Below are 27,974 nucleotides of genomic sequence, written 5' to 3' on the forward strand. Positions count from 1 at the left end.
AACCAAAATAATCTAATTGTAAATTAATAAAATGGTTTAAATTAGTGATGAGAAAATGAATAAACATTATTTAGATTATTAAATTTAAACGTTTAATGCATTATAATGAAGTGAGGCCTTCTTTCAGGGGGAATTTTCTATTGTGTTGACCAGAATAATACAAACAATACATAGTAAAGGTGAACACAATAATAGCAGGAGAGGGGGTAAGTAAGATAATACAACAATACAGGAAACTCATTCTACCAGGGGAAATATTAAGAAAGAGACAGTTATTAACCTAGTGAAAGATAAATACTAAAAAAAGGAGGGAATAATTTCCTTTCCCCCAATTTTGTCTCTGCTATTAACCTCCCATGCCCATCAATCTGCCTAGGCATAGCTTGGACACTTCCCACCACGTTTTTCAACAGGTTGTACTGACCGGCCGAATAAACATCATACAGATAAGAAGACAGGAGGGACGGGGGAAGTGGCAGAGTACAAACTTCCCCCGCAGCATGCGACGACCCCCAAAAGATTTTGTCCGCTCCCTGGAGCGATGCTGCACTTGAACAAATTATTTTGGAGGTGTGGTGGTGTGTTTCAATGATCTTGGGATGTATAAATGTGGATGTAGTAAATGTCAGCCACATGTTAAATTGAAGCCCAGAGAGAACAGTAAGAATTGTTGTTGTTTCACCCCACAAACCCCATTCCTTTCCCCCCAAAAAAATAATTCTGCTAAAAAGGGGAAAGACACTGACAAAAAGTAGTTGTCATTTGTTGACTACTCAAGATCAAGAAGGGCAGTGTATGTCAGAGGAGATCCATACCCACTTCCCTTTGCTCAAGAACCCAAAAGTGATTTGAGAGGAGGCATTCACCTGTTTCTTTGTGAAAAGAGGGGGTTTTGAAGGGATAAAAAGGAGGCTGCTGCTTCCTCTAGATACCTGTAAACGTAAGCAACAGTGAATTTGTCTGTGCGCTAGAACTTTCTAACCAAAGCTTTCTAAAAATTGAACTCCTGTCTCTTAAAGAGAAAAGGAGAAGGAGTGAAATAAAACTGTTAAACTACAATTTAGGAGAAGGTGAACAGTTTGAAGGATATTTTAGTTATAAGAAGAAGGCAAACGGTGAGTGAGAAAAAGGAGGATTTTGTGTGGTGTAGGTGCTTCTTTTATCCTTACCCCCCGAAAATAAACCCCCCTAATACACACAAACAAACACATGCACACACATACACCTATGGACATCTCTAACTAAAGCTTAGGTTGTGTGTGTGTGTTCTGGTGGGGAGTACTGTACCCTGTGAATTGTTACTCCTGAGCTTCTGTCAGGGATGCACCCAACACCCTCAGCATCCAACAGTATCCAGTTAGAATAGTAATACAAATTACAACAAATAAACAACAAGGCCAGTTTTTTTACCTAAATCACAATACACAAAAAAAAAGTTGTCAGAAAACAAAGTTAAGTGATCAAAACTACATATAGTGTGACTTAATTATAAAGTGTAATATTACATCATATGTTTTTAACCTCATAAAATCTCTAAAAATGCGTCTAAAGGGATATATAGTAAGATTATGTTAAAGTTCTTTTTATTGTCAATGATTTTATTTGCAAGAATCATGTTTTTGTGGGGTGAAAGTTTTTGAAAGAGATGATGTATTTAATATAAACAGAAGTGTTTAAGATTTCTCTTCCATATCTAAATATGTTTGTACTATCATCACTTACTTTGCAAATTTAGCATAGTTCATTTTAATTTTATGTGATTTGACATCACCAAGGCGTTTGACAAAACCTTAATTCTACTGGATAGTTTTCAATGTTTATATATTATGCTTAAAGTTTTAACAAAAGGAATATTTGAAAAAATACTTTTCTTTATTTATGATTTTTATCTGCACTTTAAAATTTCCAGTATTGTGATTTAATCTATAAATGAATAGGTACATGTAATTCAGAAGTTCAGTTCAGTGCAAGTTAATAGGTAGACTCTTATTTTACATATTCAATTAATAATAAAAAGGGGTTTCAGAACTCATGTATTAGCTATTTCTAGGTCAGAATGTGCCTGTAAAATTAATGAGTTTGTCCCAAAATTAGATTTGAATTAGACAGGGTCAAATATCTCAAAAATGCATTTTTTGTGCTGACCTGTTTGCATTTGCAATTTAGGCCATTTAAATTTTTTCTTTCAAAACAAGTAGAACAAAAGCTTAACTTTTTTGCATTTTGGAGCAAATTTCAAAAGCATTAGATCGTTTTCAAATACTTTAATTTGGTGTTGCAAATAGATTTGATTTTAAGTGAAAAATATACAGCAACTTTAAATTTGTTACAATGCCTACTTTAAAATTTATTTGTTTCTGTGTTATACATATATGTATGTAATGTTAGTTAGCTACCTAAGCGGTCAAATAAGCTAGCAAAGTGTTATCAAAGGCACAAGCATTCAAGACACAGTATGACATTCTTTTACAAGTTCGGCTTTCTTCATTTATCTATTTTCCCCAACCTTCTCAAAAATGACAATCCTCCCTTCCCCCCTGCACAAACATATTTGAAATCTAATAATCACACCTTTGGTAAAAATGTTTTGAAAGCTGAATGTATATATACATGAATTGTGCCTATTTTTGTTTCTATTGTGCTATAGTACGAGGTGTCCTAACAATATTCCCCTAGGACTGGCCAATTATGAAGTACAACAAATTATGTTTATTGTCTCTTTTTAATGACTTTTTTGGCAGGAATAAAGGGTACAAAAAAAGGAGAAAAAATACCTAATCATTAATCCCAACATAAAAATCAGTAATTTAATTTAAGAGGGTTATACTGAATTTCAAAATTTTTCAGTAGTAAAAATAATCATTTTTGTTATACTTTATTTCTGTATCTAATTGTTGTTCAAATCAGCAAAATTAGGGACTGAAACTTTTTAAGAATTTAAAAGAAATAGGATTAAAATCCTTATTTATAAGAAATTTTAGATTACTTGATTTTATGTTAATTTTGGAAGTTTTTTCAGAAGCATTGGCTTCGTTTTAAAAGAAATGGTAAAAAATTATCTAATTTTTATTGTTTTTTTAGGAGTGACCGAGAGGGGGAGAAATTGTATTGAGGATGGGGTTGATAAAAGAAGCTGTGCTTCTGGCGTGCCTGGCCGCAGTGGCCATGGCTAGCGAAGAAGGTAATTATTGAGTTGCAGCGAACATAATTTCATAACATTTTATAAATGAATGTAACTTTTTAAAGAATTCATTTACTAATAATCACACAATTTTCATTCTCTATTATTTGTGATTGTACAAAACAATTATATTTGTGGAAAAAGGATTTTCCTTTTAAAGGTTGCTTAAAGTATTTAGATATTCATCCTTATAAAAAAAACATTTTATAACCATAATAATTATTTAGGAAACTCTACCGGTATCAACTGCGAGGATGGTCTGATTGTTCCCCTGTGGCCCGGTACCGACCACATGAGCATGGGTGACAGATTTGGCCGTGGTCTCCTCTACGGAACCCTTATGATCTACCTGTTTATCGGCGTCGCTATTGTATCTGACAAATTCATGGAGTCCATTGAGATGATCACTGCCCAGGAGAAGGAGGTTCAAATCAAGGATCCCCGTACTGGTAAAACTCAGGTAAAAAATCCGCCAATATTTTATATTTTTCCTTTTAACTACCCACCAATAGACACCATCAATTTTTTCAAATACATTGTTCTTACCCAAATTGTAGAACTTGAGCAATCAGGGATATTTACTAAATTTTACACAATATATTTTTACTCCATGGGGTGGGGTATGGATGATTTACTGACGAAAAAGGTAGACGAAGCACTAAAGTAAAATAAGTAAGAATAACAAAAGTACCACTTTTATCAAATTATACTGAGACAAGAAAACAAAACATGATTTTTATAAATCTAATATTTATTTGGATTAGAAAGAAAAAAAACCTTCAAAATTTGCTCTAAATTGTATGAAACAAATAATACCTTAATTTTGTGAATTTAGGCTGTTGTTGTAAAAGTATGGAACGAGACTGTTGCCAACTTGACTCTGATGGCCCTGGGTAGCTCCGCCCCCGAGATCATGTTGTCTGTTATTGAGATCTGGGCTAAGGACTTCAAGGCTGGTGACCTAGGACCCGGTGAGTACGCCCAGCAAACATTGACCTCTAAAACAATGGTCTTTAAAAGAATTTTTTGTCACATATATTGAAATCAGCTTTTTAGAATCTGAAAATATTTTCCAGTATTTTTACTAATATTTGCACTGCACTGTTGATATTTGTATATGATAAATTTTAGTCTTTTTTACATTTTTAAATGATTTTAGAAGGGGGTACTATTAGACCAATCAAATATTCATATTCTGAAAACTTTAGGTACTATTGTCGGATCTGCCGCCTTCAACTTGTTCATGATCATTGGTCTGTGCCAGTATGTCATCCCTGATGATGAAGTGAGAAAGATTAAGCATCTGCGTGTCTTCTTTGTGACTGCCACCTGGTCCGTCTTCGCCTACATCTGGCTCTACGTCATTCTTGGTAAGTTGGAAATTTTTTGTAGTGCCACACCATAGTCAACTTTTTTGACATTTTAAATTTTCTAATGGACAATTTGAATTTTACGTCGCGTCGGCAACCCCATATATCATAAAATATTACTATAAGAAACCTGTAATGGACGAAATTCTAGTTATGACGTTAATATTTTTATTCCAGGTCCCATCTCTTATGGTGTTGTTGAATCCTGGGAGGGTATCCTGACCTTCCTTTTCTTCCCCATGACCGTCTACACCGCCTTCGTTGCTGACCGTCGTATGTTCTTCTACAAATACTTCGACAAGAAGTACCGTGCCCAGCGTGGTGTCATTGTCCAGTCTGAGAAGGGTGACATCGAGGCCCGCGCCAGCGAGAAGTTCCGCGAGTTCGAGGATCTTGAGGATATGGACCCCGCCCTTGCTGAGTTCGAGAGAAACCGTCGTGAATACATCAACGCCATGAAGAGAATCCGTCTGGAGAACCCCAACATCAGCCTGATTGATCTTGAGACCAAGGCTCGCGAGGAGGTTATGTCCAAGGGCCCCAAGTCCCGTGCTTACTACAGAGCTCAGGCCACCCGCAAACTCGCCGGTAAGGAGGATGCCAAGAAGGCTATGTCCAAGGCTCTGGCCGCTGAGGCTGAGGCCGAGAAGGCTGCTGAAGAGGCCATGAAGGCTGAAGGACTGAAGGCTGAAGAGAAGAAGGACGACAACGTGTGCAGAATTATGTTCGACCCTCCCCACTACACTGTTATGGAATCTGTTGGCACCTTTGAAGTTACTGTTATCAGGTATCACTTTAGTCATTTAGACACTTTAACTTATAGATAATACTTTTAAAAAATTCTTGACTTTGTAAAGGTTTATCTTTTGTATTTAGGGAGGGAGGAGACATGAACACAACTGTGCAGGTTGATTACAAGACAGAGGATGGTACCGCTAGCTCCCAGGGTGATTACATCGAGGCTGTTGGAACTCTTACTTTCGGACCCGGTGAAACCCAGAAGATGATCACTCTTGAGGTAAATTATTAGTACTCTATTTTTATTACTCTATTCTCCTGATTCTTTTGCACTTGATTAAATTTATAATGGTAACAAAAACAGCTAATATGATGCTAAAAAGGTATACTATATTAACGTTATTATCTGAGAAAAATGTATGATTTTATTTTAACTGAAATTATCCTAACAAAAAAATTCAAATTTCATTTTGAAAAAATACCTTAGAAACCAAACATTTTTAAAAATCCATCTGTTTCGGAGATCTTAAACTTCAATCATATCACAATTTAGGTTTTGGATGACGACGTTTTTGAGGATGATGAGCATTTCTACATCAGAATCTCCAACCTGAGACGCAAGGTAAGCTTCCTTTCATATAAAAAAAAACAAAAAATATGGATAAGACAACTAGATAGAATATTACTACAACTTTCACCAGTCAGCCCATAATATTACCATCAAAATATTAATCAGGGATCTAAAGGGATAAGACAATGGCCGATGTATTTGAAACGTTTGAACACTCAACTTAATGAACCGACAAATCAAAATACAGAAAATACAATGGCCAATAAATTAATGTGTATCTCCTTTGATGACCCACAAAATTTCCCCTTCTGTAGATCACAATTAGTGGTATAAATGTTTGGATAATCAACTTAATGAACCAACCAATCCCATTTCAACAAAAGTCTCCAAAGTTGTTAAGCCAAAGAATAAGAAAACGTTATTATAAACTTTGGGGAATATTGTAATTCAGTCCATTGGCCCCTCTCTATAATTAATACTTACTATTTTACATTATAATGAAAAGAAATATTATATGTATATTTTTCTTAAAAAATAGTTTTCTTCAGGTATTCAATTCTTGTAAAAACAATATCTTTAATTGTTTTATTATAAGACTAAAGTCTTCTATTGGTCTTTTATTTGTAAATACAATAAAAAAAGTTTCGTTCAATGTTAGTACCTAAATGTTTTGGACAGAAAAAAAATTATTTTATCAATTATTCAATTTTACAGGACGGTAAGCCCATCGCTGAGATCAACGTTGAAGGCGATGACGGCGCTGTGACTAAGCAGCCCGCCATCCAGCTCGGAACCCCCCACATGGCCACCATCATGATTCTGGACGACGATCACGGAGGTAGAAATTATTCCTTCTTTGTTGTCTTTACCACAGTATCTAGAGAGCCAGTAGTTTGTTTAAGGATGCGCGTCAAGTGGAAAGTAAAAGCGTCCTTTGTCTCAGTATGCAGCGCAACTTTTTTTTACGTTACTGATCACAAAAAAAACATCAAAAAAATGTAATTGTATAGTGCTATAAATTCTACAAGGTTTATAATTGTTGTGTATTTAAAAAAACGTAAAAAAAAAAAAAATTACATAGTTAGCAATATCTGGCTCAAGAATGAAATTATCAGATTTGTATAAAAGTGAAATGATTAAAGAGTATTATTTAGAATTATATTCAGTGACAAAACAGCTTTTCTTTTATTATAATTTTCTCAGAAACATAGCAAGATATTCACCATAATTTAGGTATCTTCGGATTTGAGGAAACTGAGGCCGAGATTGTTGAATCTGTTGGAGTTTTTGAACTGAAGGTCCAGCGTATCTCTGGTGCTCGTGGCAAGGTAAGCACCAGTTGTTTTGTTAGGTGTATGCATTTATTGCCTTCTTTGTATTTAACCTATCAAATTTATTTAAAACCATCCACCGATTTCAATTTAATATAACTTGCAAAAATAATTTTCATTTATAAACGATGAAAGATACTTCTTCAGCTGTAAGAAAAATTAGTTGGCGAGTCAAAAATATTCATAATTTATTGTATTTTTTCTTCAAATAAGTGTAAATTTAACTAACGCCCAAAAACATGAATTGCTTGCCACTGTTGAGTCATTTAATGTTTAATGATCATATAAGTCCATTTTCCTAAATTTCTGAAATTAAAATCTTTATTTGATGTTAAGGATTGATACAATTTTATAATGTAGTTGTCTGAATATATAAGATTATTAATCAGAGACAGAATAATAAATGATTTCTAATGATATTAATTATAGATTTACATAAAATTAGTTATTAATATCTTGTTATTAATGATGGTTGTATAAGCGTGAACTATTGGAGCAAATTCTATAACATTTCTTTGGCTTGCCTATAAAGGAGTTTCTCAAGACGTTCATATTCCTTTATTTCTATATTAGGCTTAAGAAACCCTACCTCCTAGGCTAACTTATTTTACTTAGGATGGTACTATACTATTCTGTACTATGTGTACTCTAGGTTGCTGTGTCCTACTCTACTGAGGATGGTACCGCCAAGGCTGGAACTCACTACGAAGAGGCTGAGGGTGAACTTATGTTTGAAAATGAGGAAACTGAGTAAGTATCTTTAAAATATTTTTGAGGCACTTGCTTGAAAAGCAAATAAACTGTAAAATTGTTGCCATTGTGAAATTAGAACAGTCTTACATTCCATTTAATAAAGATTTCAAAATTTCTGGATTTTTTACACTTTTTTAAAAAATGAATCAAAACTGTTTTTTTTATTAATTATTTGAACTACTTGGTTAATGTTAATTAATTGGTATTTAGATTATCCTTAGAAAGTTTCTTAGCAATTTAGACTCTAAACTAAACTGACTAGGATTTATTTAAAATCGATTGTTATTCTAAGACGGACAAAAGCATTTAGCACTACCATTTGTCTTTGTGAAAAAAAGCTTAAGGATTTAAACTTGTGCATTGCTCTGTAGTTGGCAAAACTTTCTGCGCTATCAAAACATTTTTCTTCTCCTCAACTTTACTCTAAACACATTAACTTCTTTCAAATGCCATTAAAACAAGATAAATCAACATACAAACTTTTACAAGCTTTTGACATAAATAAATGCAAAAACATATTTCATTTATGATTTTGAAAATACCACATATTGCAGTCCTAAATAGTAGAACAGGATTTTAAAAATATTTTGCAATTTCACTTGAATACCGAACATGGACCAAAAAAATTAACTCTTTTAAAAGAAGTAATGTGCTTGTTTAGTAAGGTAAGGGTTAGGAGAACTACTGAAGACTATTACCTACTATATAAGGTTTTCATTATAGGTACAAAATAAATAAAACCCTTTTTTACCAATGAATAAAAGTAAAATAGATTTAAATGAAAGGTCACTATATTTTAATAAAAATGAAAAATGAAAAAATATAAAATATCTATAACAGTATCTTCTTTATCTTTATAGCTTTTGTATTACAGAAAGATTATTGAGCTGCCCATTATTGACGAAGAATCTTATGAGAAGTCTCTGATTATGTATGTTAACCTCGGTGAACCTAGACAAATTGCTGGTCAGTATTATTGTTTTTTACAAAAATAATAAATTTTTACTTAATATTCATAAATTATACTTGTAAAATTAAATGATATCAATAAGTGTATTATACTTCATCATTAACTGCTGAATGAATTAAAGATTTTGATTAAAGGCCACTATCAAGTCAAAAGTACACTAAATAATAATCTAATAGACAACTAACAGTATGACCTCACATTCAAAACTAGTTACTTAAAGTTTCTTAATCAATTTTAACTAAAACAAACTACATTTTTGTTATCCAAATGTTTGATTCCTTAACATTTTCCTTAATTTTGAAGCTTTAAATATGATAAGAAGGACTAATGTTATACAAGATGGCTGAATCCAGATATTTTACAATTTACGTCAATATACATAGCACTATATAAAAATTTTTACTGATATTGTGTTGGCTGGAGGCTGGGCTGCCTGCCTACCTGTAGGGCTGTCCCGCCATGCTATGCTAACTTAAATGCAAAATAATTGGCAAATATAAAAAGAAATGGTTTATAGTCTGGTTTAGGAATCCTTCTAAGTTCAATTTAAATAAAGGGAAAGGAAGATATAGGGAGAAGTTAATAAAGCAAGAAATAGGGGAAGGTATAATTATATAACACTTAAATAACCTTCATAACTTTCCTGTAAATCTTACAAGTTAAACAATTCTCTTATATATTAAATACTATATAAAAAGTACATTATTTATTATTGTTCTAATTTAAAGTTATTACATACATACAATATTAATTTATCATTTATTCTAATATAGTTGCTTTTAACAAATTGTAAATAAACGCAAATCAAAGGTTTTACCGAATGGATGTTGCAACTTTTAACATTCTAATCATTCATGGTGTAATAGCTGATGCAATCTTTATTTCATATTTGTTGTGATGTACAGAGGGCAAGGAAGGAGGTATGCATAGATGTGGAGTTTTATTTTTTTCATAAATTTATCAAGTCTGCATAAAGGCCGATTCAAAACATGGCTTCAGACTTTGTAATATTGTCGTTTCCCCTTAATATTATTCAGAATTTTTATGAAAAACATTTCACTTCAAATCATGTGACAAAAAGTATCAAATGTTTTTTCTAAAAATGTCCAGAAAATCTTATTCCCAGAAAAAATTGATGTGTTTACATGTCTGTTATAATCCCCTTATTCTTAGAATCTGTGTTTTTCAATGTATTAGTGTTATCAAAAAGATCTCAAATAATCTAGGGACAATTTTGAGATTCTTAAAAGATTAATAAAGTATGAGATGGGCTGTATAAAATGGATTATGTGTATGTTATTGATATTGATAATAACCCTTTTAATTTGTTAATGTTAAATGTTGTTTGCATGCTTTTTTTGTAGGATCTTTTTACAAATTTATAGAGGTTAACTTAAAAAAAGATGATCATTTATGTTTGTCAAAATTCATAGATAATGTCTGAAGTGCATATTTAAGTGTTTTTTTTTAAATGATATATATTGAAACTGTTGGAGAATTATCCTTTTAAAGTTTATTTGAAATAGTAGGCCTTATATTATCAGTCTTCAATTTTAGCATTACAGGATACACAATTATTTTATAGATAAAAACTGTGAAGTAAATCAGGGATAATTTCAATTGTAATGTGTCATTTTCTACCTGCCGTTGTCTTGTCCTCTACCTTTCTATTTTTTAAATAAATTGGAAGACAACTTTGTTTAACTATTAGGGGGGGGGGGGGGCTGCTTTTTCAAATAGACTTTGGTTGTTTTGTTACACTTGCTTTGTTTTGTTTTTAAATCTTTTTTTGTTATTATTTTCATGGTATAGAAGATGAAGAGGACTCGTGCACAATCCTGCAAAAATGCAGAAATAGTAAGTTATTGCAAAGCAAAAGCTTCTACATTTCTATGGACTCTGCATCAATGCATAAAAAAGAAGAGAGGCGGCCAAGAATTAAAGTCATGGCTTCTCAACAACAATCCACCAATTCATCACAACCCACTTCTAAATCCAATAAAACCGGAAAGAAAAAGAAGAAAAAACTAAGCAGTAGATGTCGTCCTGTTCAGATTTTTCAAGAAAATGAGAAGATTATTAGACAGAGAATGTCAACTAATGCCACAGTTCACAGAGTTGCTACAATAGAAAGTACTTTAAGTCAGATGAATGATACCAATAGTATATCCAGTGTTCACAATAACAATGGACCTATCCCTGGTGGTGGCCAGGGACTCCGGGGGGCTCTCAGCAACGGCAGTATATTCACACAGAGTAATGGAAGAAGTATGCAATGTAGTTAGCCAGGCAGACAGTGGCAATCGATTTTTTCAGCACTTTCTTCTACAACGCATTCTTTGTGTGTAGATCACTAGGTAGCACAGTATCAAATGCTTTTGTTTTATCAAAAACGAGGAATTGGAGTTTTAATCATTGCCAGTGTTCCTGGTAAATATTCATAGAACTATCCCTTAGGACTAAAATCACGTAGTTTTGTTTTCCTACGAGATTTTGAAATAAATTTGACTTTATTTGTCCGACTTATTTATAGTCAATCCAGAATGCCTTACAAATATGGACAAATTTATCAACATTTTTTTTGTCACTTCAAAGTCATCTTTCTTTAAAATGAATAAGAAAAAGGCATCAAGTCAAAAAAATTCTTAAGCCTGAAATATTATTCTTATTAAAATAAAAAAATGTTTGAAATAAGTTGGAAGGGTCAGCAAAAATTCAAGGACAAATTATTTGCAAGCTGAAAGAAATATTTATGACTCTCATAAAATGTCCAAAACATGAAACAAAATTTGTAAATATTCAAAATATATTTTTAGCCTTCATAAAGAGTAATATTTCAATGTTGCACATATTTGTAAATTTTAAGTCATATTTTCAAAACTAATTTATCGAAGTAAATTAATTATCTTAGTAAAAGCAAAATTAATATCATATAAAATGTCAAATTATGTTAATAAAATTACATGGCTGGCAAAACGAATTAGGAAATTTCTGGTCACTTTACCTAGTTTATAAACATTTTAGTTGGACACTTTTTTCCAACATTTTTGTTTAAATATGCCTATGCACAACATGTAACTGCAAACAGGAATTGGAATAAGGAAGCAAAAAAATTGTGGGGTAAAATATTGTTCACAAAAAAACACAACATAAATGTCAGGTAAAAAACTGGCATTATAATTCTTAAATTTTATTTTCTGTGTAAAGTAAAATACTTACAGATCTGTTTTGAACTGCTTAGTTTTTAAAGATCCCTTTCCCTGTAAACAAATGCAGGTTCATGAGATTGCGTCTTTGGAATGTTGAGCAACATTTGCATTTTATTTTATGTTAATTTCCACTTCCTTAAAATCCATGTGGCAGCATTTAAATGACACACTCACACAATTTTCACTCAGAAAAAAAATATTAACTTTTATATGCAAAAAAGCATTTCTTTTGAACAAACTGTCAAAAAATCAACAAATTTGTAATTGAATTTGTCAATTTTAATCAAAAACTCCTATTTGTATTAATTCATGTTAAATATGCACTTTAGATAGATGTTGCAAAATTAGATGGAAATTGCACATAGCACTAATATAAAACTAGTCTTAAAAGACACTTTTTAAAAAACTATTATAGTATACAATTGTCTATTGAAACCCTTGATTGTTGTGTATTACTGTCTGTATGACTGACAGAAGTATGCAAAATTTAGATTATTTATATAGATGTTTAGAATTATAAAGTTATTGTTTTAAAGAAATTTTAAAGTCTTCTTATGGATTAAATCTTAAAGCTTTAAAGAATAACTTTTTAATCTTGCAGACAAAGAGGCAAAAATAAATATTCAAAGAAAATATCGGACTGAAAATAAAATAAAGTTACACATAGAAAGGTTGCAATTAATATAAGATTTCAAATTCAAATTAATAAAATTTCTGCCTTTTTTGAAATTTGTTTTTGTGTCTCTTTTACTGTACATATTATACATAGTATTATATACATTAACCTAATATATGTTTGTCCTTCAGAGGGTGTTGACTACTCCGCTTTGGACGCTAAGGACCCCGAGACCCTGACCGAGGAAGAGAAGGTTGCCCTCCTGGGTAGACCTTGTCTTGGCACAAATGGCAGAATCCAGATCAGAATCAGGGAATCCAAGGAATTCAAGGTGATTATTTTACATTTTTAAACATAATTTAATCAGGTATCTAAAGAGACAGGACAATGGCCGATACATTTATGTAATTCCCCAAAGATGATATATAAAATTACCCTTCTGCAGATTACAATTAATGGTTGAAATCTTTGGACACTCAACTTGATGATCCAACCAAACAGATTTCACTAAAATTTCCAAAGTGGTTAAACCAAAGAATATGATAAGACTATCATAAAACTTTAGGGTAATGAATAACCCATTGTCCCCTCTCTCTCTCTGTGTTAACGCATTCCCATATAAACACCCCCTTAAATAGTGGATGTAAATATTCATTTATTTCCCTGGTATCTCATTTATATCCCTGGTATGATTTTAGAAGATTTTTAATTTTTTTTGGAAGATTTTATAATTTTTATTAATTACTAAAAGAAAGAAAAATTATGCCAGGGAAATAAATGAAATTTAAAAACCAAAATTAAACCACATTTTACTAGCATAAAAATGAGTTTTTGTTTAAATGAGAATGATATTCCTGTCCAGTTTTTTGTTTAGGAATGAATATTTCTTACCCTCGTGAATAAATGATGACCTATCGGTCCATCATTTATTCCCTCGGGTAAGAAATATTCATTCCTAAACAAAAAACTGGACAGGAATACCCCATTCAATATGAACAGAAAGGCTGAAAATAAGTTTAATATAAATTTTATATGATCAGGAAAAGAAGGCAGATATTATGAAATGAGCAAAATTAAAACTTTAAATCAATAATGTCTATATTATGAGTTGAATTAACATATTTGTAAAACATGTTTCAATATTTTAAACATTTAGCAAATTTTAGTTCTCCTTTAACCTAACCTGCATTTTTGCTGCTTAAATTTTAAAATCTTTTAAATGCACAACAAGCATTTTTGCATTCTTTTTATGCGCGCAATAGGCAAATATTTCTAAATGTTGGATGACAGTTAAAAGTGGCAAATATCTATCCCTAAATTTACATCACTTTTCTTTCAATTTTTCCATTAGGGTAATTCTTTTTATTTGGCCTATTCTAAAATTTTGCCAAAATTTATCCTTTACAAAGCTAGTTTTAAAAAGTTATGTCTGTAAAATTATCATCTTAATAAATAATAATCATTTAAATGTGTGATTAGAATACCAAAGTTTTCCATAATTAAACAGACAATTACTTCCATGAAAATAGTTGTTCACAATTCTGAAGACACAATTATAAAGCAAGCTAATGTGTTTCATGATTGTAGATTCACTTAGCATAATAATATTATTTTAGAACTCTGTAGACAAAATGATGAAGAAGGCTAATAATTCCATGATGGTTGGTTCATCTTCCTGGTTGGAACAGTTCACTGAGGCTTTTGTTGTCCAGGCTGGTAAGAAACATTTATTTTTAAATTATATAACATATTTGTAATTAAAGAGGTTGTTCTAATAATTGCACCCAATAAAACTAGACCTCTTTCTTTTCTTTCAAAGTTTGAAATCCATCAAAGGTAGAATTTTGTGTGATTAATCTGTTAAAGAAATCAGGGCATTTTTCCCAAGTTTTATTCATTATCAATAGACTAGGGGGTTAACAAAGAACACAGTAATAGTGTCTGACTGATTATGACGTAACAAAAAAAATTAGCCAATGAGAGGCCGTTATTGACCAATGGTAAAATTTATAGTGGCCTCTCATTGGCTATTTTTTTTTGTTACGTCATAATCAGTCAGACACTATTACTGTGTTCGTTAACAAATCTTAATTTTCTTAAATCTTAAAGTTGTCTACTATACGTTGCGATAAAAAAATTATAATGCGCTTCCTTTTAAAAATGTCTAGAATATGCACCACTTTTGTAAACCTAGAAGATAAAAACTTTTTTAAAAAGTTTTATTGAATGATATTTATGAAATTGTGTTATTCTTAACCAGAGGCGCATAGGGGGGGGGGGAGAAAAGGGGTGTTTACCCCCTCCCCTCAACTCAAAATATTTTAATAAACAATTATATTACATTATATTATAACTTGTAAATAACTTTGCAAACTTTATCTTTGACTAGCGGCTACGCCCCTAGAGGCCTCTAGGGGCACTTAAGGAGGAGAGAGTCGAATTTAATAATTCAATTTCTTATTTTAGATTTTAAAAGAAAAAGTAAAAAAAATTTACGTTTGATGTTTGTTTTTCGTTGAACTCTCTTTCTAAAATTGAGAAATTTAAAAATATTTAATTTCTCTAGGGAGGGTGGTGGTACCCTCCCCCAAAATAGTTATAAACCTTCCAGGGACATATGAGAATCTACCCTGTTAAGGAGAACCCGATCGGTTCAGTGGTTAGCGAGATCCTTCGCTACAAACAAACAAACAGACAGACAAACAGACAGACAAACAGACAGACAAACAGACAGACATCGTTCTACTTTGTATTATAGATATCCATAGCCTAGAAAATATATAATGTAAATATCTCATAATGTTGATAATCAAGCATCTTAAATGGGAATATTCTGATGAATCTACTTAAGTTGGACAGAAAAGTACACATATAAACAAGCATATTGTAGCAACACTTTTATAAATATTTATACACTTTTAACTCAAGTTCATTTTTTCTGCAGGAAAAGCGGATTTTACCGGATTATATATGTGTTATGCTATATATGATGTCCAGAATAAGTCATAGTCAGGCTTTCCAAATATTTCTAAGAATAAAGCTGAGACAAATGCACCCTCAAAAATTAAGTTAAAATTCTATGCTTTCCTTTCGTTCGCATAATATGATATAAGAACTTTACATCTCAATAATTAATTTAACAAATAGGTATTAGTTATCAAATTATGCCTTATTTAAACATGTTTACATACATGAGAAAAATAACCTTTGTGTTTTTGGAGATGTTTAAAGATTATACAAAAATAATAACAAAAATCAGGGAAATGTGAATTCTGAGGAAAATAAATTTGTCGTCCATTATCCATGTAATAGTACCAAAATAAAAAAGTTACTATTAGTTAAGAATAATTTCAATACGTTTAACCAATCCAAAATACTAAAGGAATATCTAAACTAGGTAAAGGCTTTTTCAATTAAAAAAAACAGACCCATTGAAATGTACAAAAAAGTCCTAACTTTTTCGTGTTGATGGAGGTTGTGTTTGAATTGATAGAAAAGATGACAGAAAATGTTTATTTACAACGCAAATTTAGAAAGGAAAATCATTTATTTTTCAAGCTCGCTCAGGTTTACAGGGATTTAAACTATTGAAAACAGTATTATTTTCACTGATTTATTGCCAATAGCTGCTTAGAATTGAGTTTTTACCCTTAAATATTCTTAATAAACTTCCTAGTGAAACTACTAATAATCATATAAGCATTATGATTTAAACAACCTATTACATAATTAAAAGGTTTTTAGGATGTTTGTATATCCATTAAGATCTCGTAAACGGGTGGATGGACATTAAGTTTTACTAAGACCCTCTATTGAATAGGGGTAACGCCCCTAGTAAAACAAGTCAAGAAATATTTCTTAGGATAAGGAAAAAACTTTTCATCCTTCCCGTTATTCTTGAGAAAAAAATACTATCTTACACAAATTAAAGATGTTTTAAATTTAATTTTCAATGTTCATGATAGTTTCTTAATTGAAAATTAATTTGATAGTGTAGATTTGTAATATTCTAACCAATCAACATTACTTTAAATTACTTGTTAAAGTTATTTTTTCAATGAAATATTTTTTCAAAAGTTGTGTAAAGAAGAAGAATTGCCTTACTTGAACAACTAGAAGGATGCTATATTATGAATATATTTGTTATCTAAAGACAGCAGATAGAACAGTGTGATAAAGAATCCCTACATAATTTATTTACAATTTATTTCTTTATATTTTGTCTGATCAGTTTTATAAGAATGCAGTGCTGAGGTATACTGGTTCAGTAATAAATTGTCAGTACACACAATTTTAAGATTTTTTTAGAAAATTGTAGTAAGGCATACCAGTAATACAACATATTAATAATCTCTCTCTTTTCTAGTCTTATAAAAAGTTCTTGATTGAATTTTTTTTCTTAAAAATTTTCATTCATTATTGCATTAAAATTATAAATTATGATGATATTTGATAACAACTTTTCAAAAGTCAATACATATAATCAAAAATTGAATACAAAAAAATTAAATGTAATATTTAAACATCTTTTAGTTTTAACGCCTTGTTGACTTATTTATAAGAAGTTTCAAAATTTCAAAGCTTTATTTAGGTTTTAAATATATATTTTATATGCTTTTATTTTTATGTAAATGAAATCAAATTATGTTAAGCACAAATTCTCATTTTGTTGTCTGTGTTAAAAATATAAAATTATTAGTTGAATAAAAGAGAATAGATAGAGAAGCCCTAAATAAGCAATTGCAGAATATTAAGTAACAATCCTGGTCAAACATTTCCCCTTTTCCTATTTCTTGCAATACTATATAGTTCCCCTTTTTGTTCTTTACCCTTGGCCTTTTCTAGTATTTATTAGTTATTCAATTTTTAGCTAGGCCTGTATATGATAAGCCTGTTTAGTTTTTTAAAAGGCTTTAGGGTATGATTTTAATTCTATTAAAAAAAATAGTAAAAGATTTTTTAGGGGATTTTTGACAAAAAATAAACCTTATATGGATTTTTGCACTGCACAGTGCTAATGCCGGCCTCTAAATTCGCATGGATGAAGCTAGAAATAATTATAATGAACTGTATTTGAATGTCAAAGTCAAATATTGGTTTACACCTTTTATTAAATAACCTCGACAGGATAGCTTCTTATAAGTCCTGGGAGGGACTTTCTTTCACTTTTGCTTTATAAATCCAAAATAAAAAATTGGGTTATCGAATTAAGCTCACCACTCCTGAAGTGCCCCTAGAGACATGAATGTACTTTTATACTCAACAATTAACTTTATTCTTGTGTAGACGATGAGGATGAAGAGGAGGAGGGAGAAGGAGAAGGCGATGGCGAGGAGAAGATGCCATCCTGCGGAGACTATATCATGCACTTCCTCACTCTTCCATGGAAACTTATCTTCGCTTTCATTCCCCCTACAGGTAATCTCTCTTTTCAGTTAATTAGAAAACATTTACACTAATTTCAAAGGTGGGAACATGAAAATATAGAACACACGTTGCGTGTTTATCATATTTTTAAAAATATTGGCAAAGAAAAAGAACGAAAGGGGTTACAACAAATACAGAAGAACTAATTAAAGATCTTAGAGTTCATATTTGACATTTGTTCTTAATATATTAACAAGATTTGTACTTTAAGGTTTTTTTATCATTTTTAAACTATAGGAAAAAACATATAGGTAATAATTTATTTTTATTCTTTTTTGGACGTTGATTAGGTATGCTAGATGGGTATCCAACATTTATCATCAGGTTTTTACACAGTGCTGAAAATTATCTATTCCTATTTTTAAAGTTTTCAAAATAATTCATTAGGGAGGAAAAAATTTGACTATAACAATATTAACCTATAACGGTCGGGGGGGGGGGGGGCGTTGAACGCCTCCTCCGGTTTTTTCTATCTCATTTTCTGTGTGTGAAAGATAAAGAGCCCAAACTGCGTGACTTTTTAAGTATGGGTATGACACATAACTGAGAGTTGGAATTTTTTGAATATCTCCATCCTGGCGGGCACAGGATGCCAACAAACCTGGCATGGTCATCCAGTTAAAGAGCAAAAATATTTTTTTGACTTAAACAAAGCATTATATCTTACCAAAATACTAAAATATCCTCTAGTAGTACATCCTCATATTAAATAAAAGTGTTCAAGTCAATTTCAGGTTCCAGGTATGATCCTGCAGGTCCTGATCCTCCAGGTCTTCAAAAATCTTTGAAAGGCTCCTGTGGCCTCAATTTTTGACTTAGAGACTTCAAATTTTAAACTTTAAGCTTTAACGGCAAGGGGCCCGACTGTTAAGGGTTAAGACACCATCTAATTTAAGGCAAGACTAATGTGAATTATCCATTAAATAGAAAACAAAATAATGTTATTTTCAACACTTTATTATCTAAGTATCCTGTTTATTGGTGCAAACACAGCTGTCATAGGTCAAGCCATCATTCAAGAATAATGAATTTTTTTACAGCGTTATAAGAAAAACATTCATTCCCTCTTTGTTAAATTTATAACATGTTGTCATCTAGAGAGATGATAGAAATGGGAATACAATAAAATGTTGTCTTATTAAGATATCAATAATTGGTATTTAAAAAGATCCTTATATTTCCATTATTTCGAAACTTTAACATAAAAGTAACAATTTGGTTGAATAATAAAATAGTAAAATTTTAAGATGTTATTTGAAAAAATACTAAATAAATTATGCGTTACATACAGACAGACATACGAAGTGACGGATCCTAAGCTTTATAGAGAACTTAAAAACTGATGGTGTCGTGGACTTGTAAGGTGACGTGGCCGGCCATCTTGGCTGTTTTATCAACCTCAAAGATTCTGTGAACGCCATCGCTTTTGTTGCCCTGGGCACCAGTGTACCCGGTAACTGCGCGTGGATGCCGCGCACCATTGTTTGCATGAAAAACGCGCATGGATAATTTAATTCAAATTTCAGTTAAGTGTGCATCATTTCGGTCCCATCGGAAAATGGATAATTTTTATTTATTTTATGTTTACATTTTTTTATTTTTCAGCCATCTACGACGGATACCCCACCTTCGTTATTTCCATTGTCTTCATCGGTCTTTGCACAGCTGTCATTGGTGACGTTGCCGGTCATCTTGGTTGCTTTATCTACCTCAAGGATTCTGTCAATGCTATCGCCTTTGTTGCCCTTGGCACCTCTGTGCCCGGTAATAATAAAATTTATTATTTTTTTTACCCCCACAAAAAGATTCTATGACATTTTTTAAAGAGTTGATATTTAGATTTTTATCAGGAAACAAGGACAACTTCATTTCTAGGCAGACAAAAAGACAGTAAGCCCTGAAGCTAATGGAAACAGTTACAGAAATTTTAACATTTTTAATAATTTTTTTGGTTTAGTTTTGATCTTATATTAACAAATTTTGTTTTCATTTTACTAACTCAATTGAGTAGGATTTTTATTAATATTAACCCAAGTATTTTGTCAAAAAACTGCATGAAAAGTTGAAGTTTAGCTACATAATGATGAATACTAGAGCATTTCAAAGCTTTAATTTATTTGTGATCAATACTAGAATATTCTACTTAAGATTCTAATTTTTAAGAATTCAATTATGTTTTCTTCTAAAATAGGGGATTACAAAATCTAAACTATAAATTGATGTGTTAAATTTAAATCCCTGAAACAAGATACTAAAGTTTTTAAGGCCTGAGCTCAGACAGAAAGAATTTTGTAGATAGATATATTCCCTGCATGTGTTTTAAGTTTGTGTCTGTGTGTGTTTTCAACATTGTTTGTAGATGTTTGTCCGTGTGTATAAACATGGCCTTGGATTTGTTTTCTTGCTTTTTTCAATGGTCATTTGTAAACTTTTACTTTGCCCTTTCTAGCATTTTAATTTAGAGATAAGCATCTTACAATTTATAAAACATCAAATTTAACATTGTTTAATATCTTTAAACTGTATTTTGTACAAAGCTTTAATTATTCTTTAAAAATGTGTATAAATGATATACATTTTTTCGCAATAATGAATAAGGAAAATAAAAAAGAAGTTAGATTGAGATTAAAGGGAAAGAATGTTTTTTTGAGGTTTTTTCTTAAGATTTTAATAAACTTTTAAACATGTTTTTAAAATACTCATATTCAAATATTCTTAGACACCTTTGCTTCCAAGACCGCCGCTATTGAGGACGAAACTGCCGATGCTTCCGTTGGTAATGTCACTGGTTCCAATGCCGTCAACGTCTTCCTTGGTAAGTTATCTTTCTTGTTCATTTCTGTATGTGCCCCATTTCTTTAATTAAATTTCTATGAATAAATTACACTTTTTTACAGTATTTACTATACAAACAAATTTAAATTTGATAAAAAATGTAGAAAAATCTATTACTACTAATTTCAGTCAAACAAAGCTCAATTCAATAAAATATCTACATAGTTTTTAACAATTTTTGTAGGAAAAAATTGAAGTATTTAAGATTCTAAATATTTATTTTGTCAGGTATTGGTATTGCATGGAGTATGGCCGCTATCTACTGGGAGTCCCAGGGTCTTACCTTCGATGTTCCCGTCGGCAGGTAAACCAATAACACAATATCTTAATGTCTAAAGTAATAAGATTTTTTTCGTTAAGATGTTAGCTCCTGATTGAGTTCTTCATTTAAGGAAGCTTTATAGAGGTTCCTGGATAGGGTTAAGCAATTTCCTCTCCCTTCTTACCCTAAATATACGCGACACATCTTTATACTAAGTAGGATAATAATAGGCGGTTCACTGATATTTTATTAATTTCAATTGATTGAAATAACTATACTTTTAAATGCAAGTTAGCCAAGCCATTTTTTTACAATGTAATTGCCTAAATCTGTCTAATATAGTACTAGATTTTTTATCCCTAATTCCAGTAGTATAATTAATAAAATGCATTGTGAATAATAAATATCTCGTTTGTAAATAGACTTTGTGACTCTTTTATTGTTAGTTTGACTTTAGCGTGGTGTTTGAGAGTCAGTAGTAGATTGATCTCGGTACGAGAGCATTTCTAATAAGCAAATTATTCGGCGTTATCTCCCATCCCCCCCCCCCACCCCCCGACAACGACGAACAACAATTGTAGGTTAGGTTAGGTTTTAGGTTAGGGAGCCGAGCGCTGCGGCTAGGCAGGCAAGGGGGCCGAGCGCTGCGGCTAGGCAGGCTAGAGAGCCGAGCGCTGCGGCCAGAGTTCATAGTTCGCTGTCGGGGGGGGGGGGGGGGGGAGGGGGTACTCAAATTTTCAAAATTAAAAACAAAATTTCTAAGAGGATAATACCAATTATTCATATTTTAGCTTGGGTTTCTCTGTGACAGTGTTCTGTATTGAGGCTTTGCTGGCTATTGCCATCCTGTTGGCCAGAAGATCACCTGCCGTCGGCGGTGAACTTGGTGGCCCCAAGGTAGAATTTTTATTTCCATTCTTTAATAATTTTTAAACTTAGTCATTAACTAATATACAACCTATAAGAATAGGTAAGATTAAAATAAGATGTAATATTCATAACTTTAGATTTAGACTACAATATTATTTGAGCTTTTGAACATTAGCTAAGAATCATTAGAATAGATTGAATGCTTTTATTAAAAATTACCCAGCATTTAAACCTTCCTCATATTATAACTTTACAAATTTTTAATTTATTAAAGACTATATAAGGCATTAGAGGTAGTAAATAACGAAGTTAACAATTTTAAAACAAATACAATTACTTGGTAAATGGCAGAATTTTTACATATTATCTACTTTTTTTTTTAATTTATGCCATTTAACAAAGTGATTTAATTTAATCTAACCTGTGCATTTCTAATTCTAGGCGATCCATCAACATAATTAGTTTTTTTCCCTTAGATATCATTAACATTACCCAGTACGGATAAGTGCTGACCCGAGAACCTTTTCTTTGAATGATATATTTATAGGCAATGAAGACCTTTACCGCTGGAATCTTTGTCTTCTTTTGGGTTTTCTATGTTATGCTATCATCCCTTGAAGCTTACAAAGTTATTGATATTGGTGCACAATAAAGTGGATCCCCACTTCATGGCACCTACATTCCTCACACATTTAAATGTAAAGATATAGCAAAAGTGCTTTTCATTAATTTTTAAATATTTAACTTTGAAAGCACATTTGTATTTTAAAGTTTCCAACGTAAAACTATATATAAACTTTGGAACCAATGCAAATAAGTAATGATTAAATTAGATGCAAGTTTTATAGTGCTTAAATTAGATTAGACAGTTAACTAACAACACATGTCAGGATAGGTCATGAGAAGAAAAGCTATTTTGCCTAAATTTTATCCAAGCAATTAATTCTGACCATTTTACTTGTAAGATTACTTGCACATAAGTGTATAAAAAGATAATAAGATTTGACTGTAAAATAATGAGGAAGCAAAATTGGTTTTCTTTATATGAGTTAATCTTCCATGAAAAAGCATTTTAAAATTTTCTTTTATTTTATTTAGTTCTCATTTTTACACGTCTTAGCTTAGTTTACTTACATTAAATTTTATAATTATATTAAGGAACTTAAAATTCACATTTTCTCTTTAGGTGGTGACGACCATTTAGATGGATATTTATCAGAAATTGATTTTAAACTACTAATGAAATATTTTCAGTCAATCAAGACCTTCACAGCCGGCATCTTTGTTTTCTTTTGGGTTTTCTATGTCATGCTGTCTGCCCTTGAAGCTTACGGTGTCATAGTTCCTGGAGTTTAATTTCATGACCTACATATTGAGTGGATCCCCACTTCATGGTTATCCACAATCCTCCTCACACATAATAAATGTAAAAATCTGGCAAAAGTGCTTTTATTAAATAATCTATCTAATAGGAGCCTTAAAAGAAATTTTCAATTTTTATCTATTTCATTCTAAATTATAAACTTTATTTAAACTTCAAGGGGGTTTATTTATTTTTATTTATAGCATGGTTTATTTCTTAACATATCATAATACTTAAATAACTTTTTTAGGTAAAATTAAATTGATCTTCTTTAGGTGCTGATGATGAATCCAAATGGATCTTTGCTGGAAGTTGGATAAAAACTAATAATTGAATATTTTCAGTCAATCAAGACCTTCACAGCCGGCATCTTTGTTTTCTTTTGGATCTTCTATGTGATGATATCAGCCTTGGAGGCTTATAAAGTCATTGTTCCTGGATTCTAAATATGTAAACCTGAAAGAAAAGTGGATCCCCAAATCTTGGCATCCACTCCCCTCAAACCCTCATAACATCTAACGTAAACATATGGCAAAAGTGCATTTATTAATAAAGTATGAGGGAATCTATAAGGCCATCTATACAACCATGCATGCCATAAATGTATGCTAAGACTTCTAAGGCCTTCATACTACTTCATCTTAGATTTAACTTGGGTATGAATCATCAAAACCAGTTATCACCTCATTATCACTTTAACCATGTTTAATAACCTTATTTTAGGCAATCAAGACTGTTACCTCTGGTATCTTTGTTTTCTTCTGGGTATTCTATGTGTTCATTGCAGCCCTGGAGGCTTACAAAGTCATTGATCCTGGATTCTAGATTTAAAAATCACCAATGGAGCCCTATGGAGTCATCATATTATTGGCTTCATCACTCCTCATAACCCTCATATTAAACGTAAATAAGCAGAAATGCTTTCTTTTTTTTTATTTGAGGGATAAAACCATAACCTTGGGAGAATATATAGATCCATTAATTTGAATGGACATTTCAGGTCATCTAGGCCTTGCAAATAGCAAATCATATTAAAACCATAATGTAAAATCTCTAATTTTAAGGAGTCTCAAAAACAACTTTTAAAGTTTTTTAAGTACAACTCGTGAAAATACAAAGGAACCAAATTTTTAATAAACTATAATATGGAATTCTACTTTAGTTAAACATCTACTTGTATAGTTTTATTACCATTGAGCTAAAGCCTAAAAGATCCTTTTAGTTAAGATTACCCTGTTGACCTTCATTATAAAGATTTGACCATTGTATTTACCAAAGTTGAACCTTAAAAACCCTTAAGAACTTATTGGGACACCAGTTCAATAACAAAAAAAGCTAAAATTTCAAACCTTTATTTAGGTCATCAAGACTTTGTCTTCTGGAATATTCGTGTTCTTCTGGGTTTTCTATGTGTTCATCGCAGCCTTGGAGGCTTATGGAGTTATTGATCCTGGATTCTAAATACCCAGAGACCAACTGCTCATATCCATCATTTCAAACGTAATTTACAGAACATTTTTTTTTACTTTTTAATATATTCTGTCTTTGCCTTGAGAGGCCTTTCTTTTTTAATTTGTTTTATGAGCAGATATTGAAAATATATAGAATGCTTTATAATTTTGAATATTTTTTGTATTTAACATTTATTAATTCAATAGCTGCTGCTTTTTTGCCATAAAACAACTTAATCAGAATAGCTCTTGAATTTTAGCCCCTCAAAATTGTTCTGAATTATTAAGAAAAAAAATTCATTCATTATCATTTCATTAAAACCATAACCAAATTATCATTAGTAGTTTAGATTATTAACATGAACCATTATTATGAAAACTATTTTAGGCAATCAAGACCATATCTTCGGCCTGCTTTGTATTCTTCTGGGTATTCTATGTGTTCATCTCCGCCCTGGAGGCGTACAAAGTCATTGATCCTGGATTCTAAATTGATTCTAACCTGAAAGAACAGTGGAGCCTTGGATACTTGGCTACCACACTCCCTCATAACCCTCAAAAAAACGTAATTAGGCAGAAATGCTGACTTTTATATTATTGAGGGAAATCTTATTTTTGAATTTTCCTGATTTTATTTAATTGTTTGTCATTTGGTGATTAAAGCATTAAAATTATTCAATTATGATGATAGCTATTTCAAGATTTTAAATGCCTATTTTGGATTTAACTTTATCTGAATCCCCTTACTGTAAAATATTTGGTTCAAAGTTAAATTGATACAAAGACACTTTGGTTGTTTAAATTGGTATCTTACAATCTTGAAATTGCATAAACTCATAATCAAAATCTCTGTAAATGTAAGCATGTAACTGTAAATTCTTTGACTTATTTGTTTCATTATTTCATATATTTTTATCTTCATAAGTAGATAGATTTAAATTTTTGAATATATTTTTATGGATATACTGAGATTCTTATGCAAATCTATAATTTTAGGCAGTGAAAACTATTTCCTCTGGCTGCTTTGTCTTCTTTTGGTTCTTCTATGTATTCATCTCAGCTCTTGAAGCTTATGGAGTCATTGATCCAGGATTCTAAAAACAACCAACCAGCCATACCAAACCTCAAAGCACACTGCACCCCAGAAATCATCCGCCATATTGGATTTTAACATCAATTCAATCAATAGTGGATTGATGACCTGTAAATTAATTCAGATGTCTTTTTCTAGATATGCTGTAATTAAAAAAAAACAGGCTACAAAATTAAAATAGACAATCATTAAAAATAGAAACAGCAAACTTGTAAAAGTAAGGTGTAGTGTTAACATCAAAAAAATCTTAAATGAAACTGCTGTTCAGCTCAACGCGGCGAAAATGTATCAAATCTAGACCAAAATATTCTATAAAGTATGAAATATCCAATTAGGAAAAATGAGAGAAAACAAAGAATTAAATAATCTAAATAAAATAAATCAGATTTTCTTTAATCTGATTTATATATTAGGGTACCAAATATTTTTAGTGTATTTAGAATTATTTTCTTTTTCTTCTAAATGTATCATCACTCATCCTAACATCAATAATTGTTAAAACATTTTTTGCACATTTTTCTTTATAGATTGATCATTTTTGCCCAAGTACAAATAAAATATTTCAAAACCTGATGTATCTAACATCAAAATTATTTAAGCAATTTTGGATATTTAAATTATTAAATAAAAAGATGAAGAAGCCAAACTTAACCAAAGAGCGGTGCTCTGATCTTTGATGCAATTAGAAATAGTAATGTTGCAAAAAAAGTGTAAATAAATATAAAAACTCTGAAATATTTTGCACGCCTGTGCACAAGTGATGTTAATGTGTGCGCATTTGAATGCAGTGTTATATGTAGCATATTAAAAATAAACATTGTCAGGTCGGTCAAACCAAAGAAGAAAATGCGCGTGTATCGCTGTATGCAAGTGTCCACACAAGGCATGCGCGTGTGCGCAGGGCGTGCACAGTAAAGAGACGCGTGGCCCAGCTAGCGTGCAGGTCAAGCACGCCTGGCCCTGTTATTATTATGTATATGGAAGTATACAAATGAAAGTTATAAATAATAATAAATTGTGATTTATTGTTGCTGATATAATTTTACCTCCTCATTTTTTTCTTTATTTTTTGTCTCCCCCCCTCCTCTTTATGTCTGAACGGAAGTGTGATTTTTAATTTTAAACAGAAAGAGTTATATTTAATCGTTTCAATTTGACAGAAAATACATGATTTTTGAAGCTGAGTACATTTGTTTGTTTTTAATTTTTATGTTTCACTAACAACAAAGGATGGTAACAGCCTTAGTAGCGAATGATTAAACTCTTTTTCATAACAGGTCCTCTATCATCGAGGGACAAACAGATGAAAACGTTCTTAAACATAGTCGGTAAAAATAAAATATGGAATTATATACACCTTGAACTTTGCAAAGCATTTGACGCACATCCAAAAATCAATAAGCTTAATTGAAAAATAACGAAAACAACAAGAACTTTCAGGTGTAATAATATGGATGCTAAGAAAAAGTTAATTAGACAATTTCGTACAATTAATATAGTCACGGTCAAAGAAAAGGCAAAATTAAGGGGAGGAAAACCCTCAACACCGCCCTTTACACGGGTCTACACACCTCTAATATGGCCAAGGGGAAAGTCAAGGTTAAACAGCCATACACATATAAAATCTAAATTTTGAGTGCCTCGTGCGTCAATATTTTAATTCGCAGACACTTCTTTTACTTAGATCAGACAGACAGAGATCCTTTTATTTTCTTGGACGGATAACATCAACAAACATTCATTTTAAAAAAAATCTCTAAATAATGTTTCCATGTTAACAACCCTTACATCAACAAAATAAAATTTCCTAAATAGGAATTAAAGGAAAAATTAATATTTTTAGGATAGAAAATCTGTTTGTGTGTCCTACCGAAGGATCTCGCTAACCACATAACCGATATGGTTATCCGTTACAGGGTAGCTTCTCATAGGTC

At 31.3% G+C, this 27,974-nt stretch overlaps 1 protein-coding gene across 22 annotated transcripts; it reads left to right on the forward strand.

The window, feature by feature from the left end:
• The first annotated feature begins 251 nt into the window (after window positions 1-251).
• Calx (sodium/calcium exchanger 3) lies at window positions 252-27,224 on the forward strand. 22 transcript variants are annotated; one of them, XM_080150469.1, is made up of 28 exons: window positions 252-1,396; window positions 1,938-1,978; window positions 3,082-3,181; window positions 3,409-3,641; window positions 4,017-4,152; window positions 4,390-4,551; window positions 4,729-5,338; window positions 5,428-5,569; window positions 5,843-5,911; window positions 6,575-6,698; window positions 7,094-7,188; window positions 7,844-7,941; window positions 8,819-8,910; window positions 9,820-9,834; window positions 12,931-13,070; window positions 14,356-14,455; window positions 18,026-18,157; window positions 18,457-18,490; window positions 19,134-19,168; window positions 19,530-19,619; window positions 20,886-20,981; window positions 21,230-21,305; window positions 22,055-22,160; window positions 22,681-22,831; window positions 23,388-23,559; window positions 23,841-24,016; window positions 25,336-25,512; window positions 25,944-27,224. In XM_080150469.1, the coding sequence occupies exons 3-24, from the start codon at window positions 3,115-3,117 to the stop codon at window positions 22,783-22,785; spliced, it is 2,757 nt and encodes a 918-aa protein (XP_080006595.1). In that variant the 5' UTR covers window positions 252-1,396; window positions 1,938-1,978; window positions 3,082-3,114; the 3' UTR covers window positions 22,786-22,831; window positions 23,388-23,559; window positions 23,841-24,016; window positions 25,336-25,512; window positions 25,944-27,224. The 22 variants fall into 22 exon arrangements, with proteins under 22 accessions (XP_080006595.1, XP_080006608.1, XP_080006604.1 ...); XM_080150482.1 differs by lacking the exon at window positions 9,820-9,834; XM_080150478.1 differs by lacking the exons at window positions 22,681-22,831; window positions 23,388-23,559.
• The last annotated feature ends 750 nt before the right edge of the window (window positions 27,225-27,974 follow it).

Source organism: Acartia tonsa, chromosome 2 (assembly GCF_053477335.1).
Source record: "Acartia tonsa isolate MP-2025a chromosome 2, ASM5347733v1, whole genome shotgun sequence".
NCBI classification, from domain to species: Eukaryota; Metazoa; Arthropoda; class Copepoda; order Calanoida; family Acartiidae; genus Acartia; species Acartia tonsa.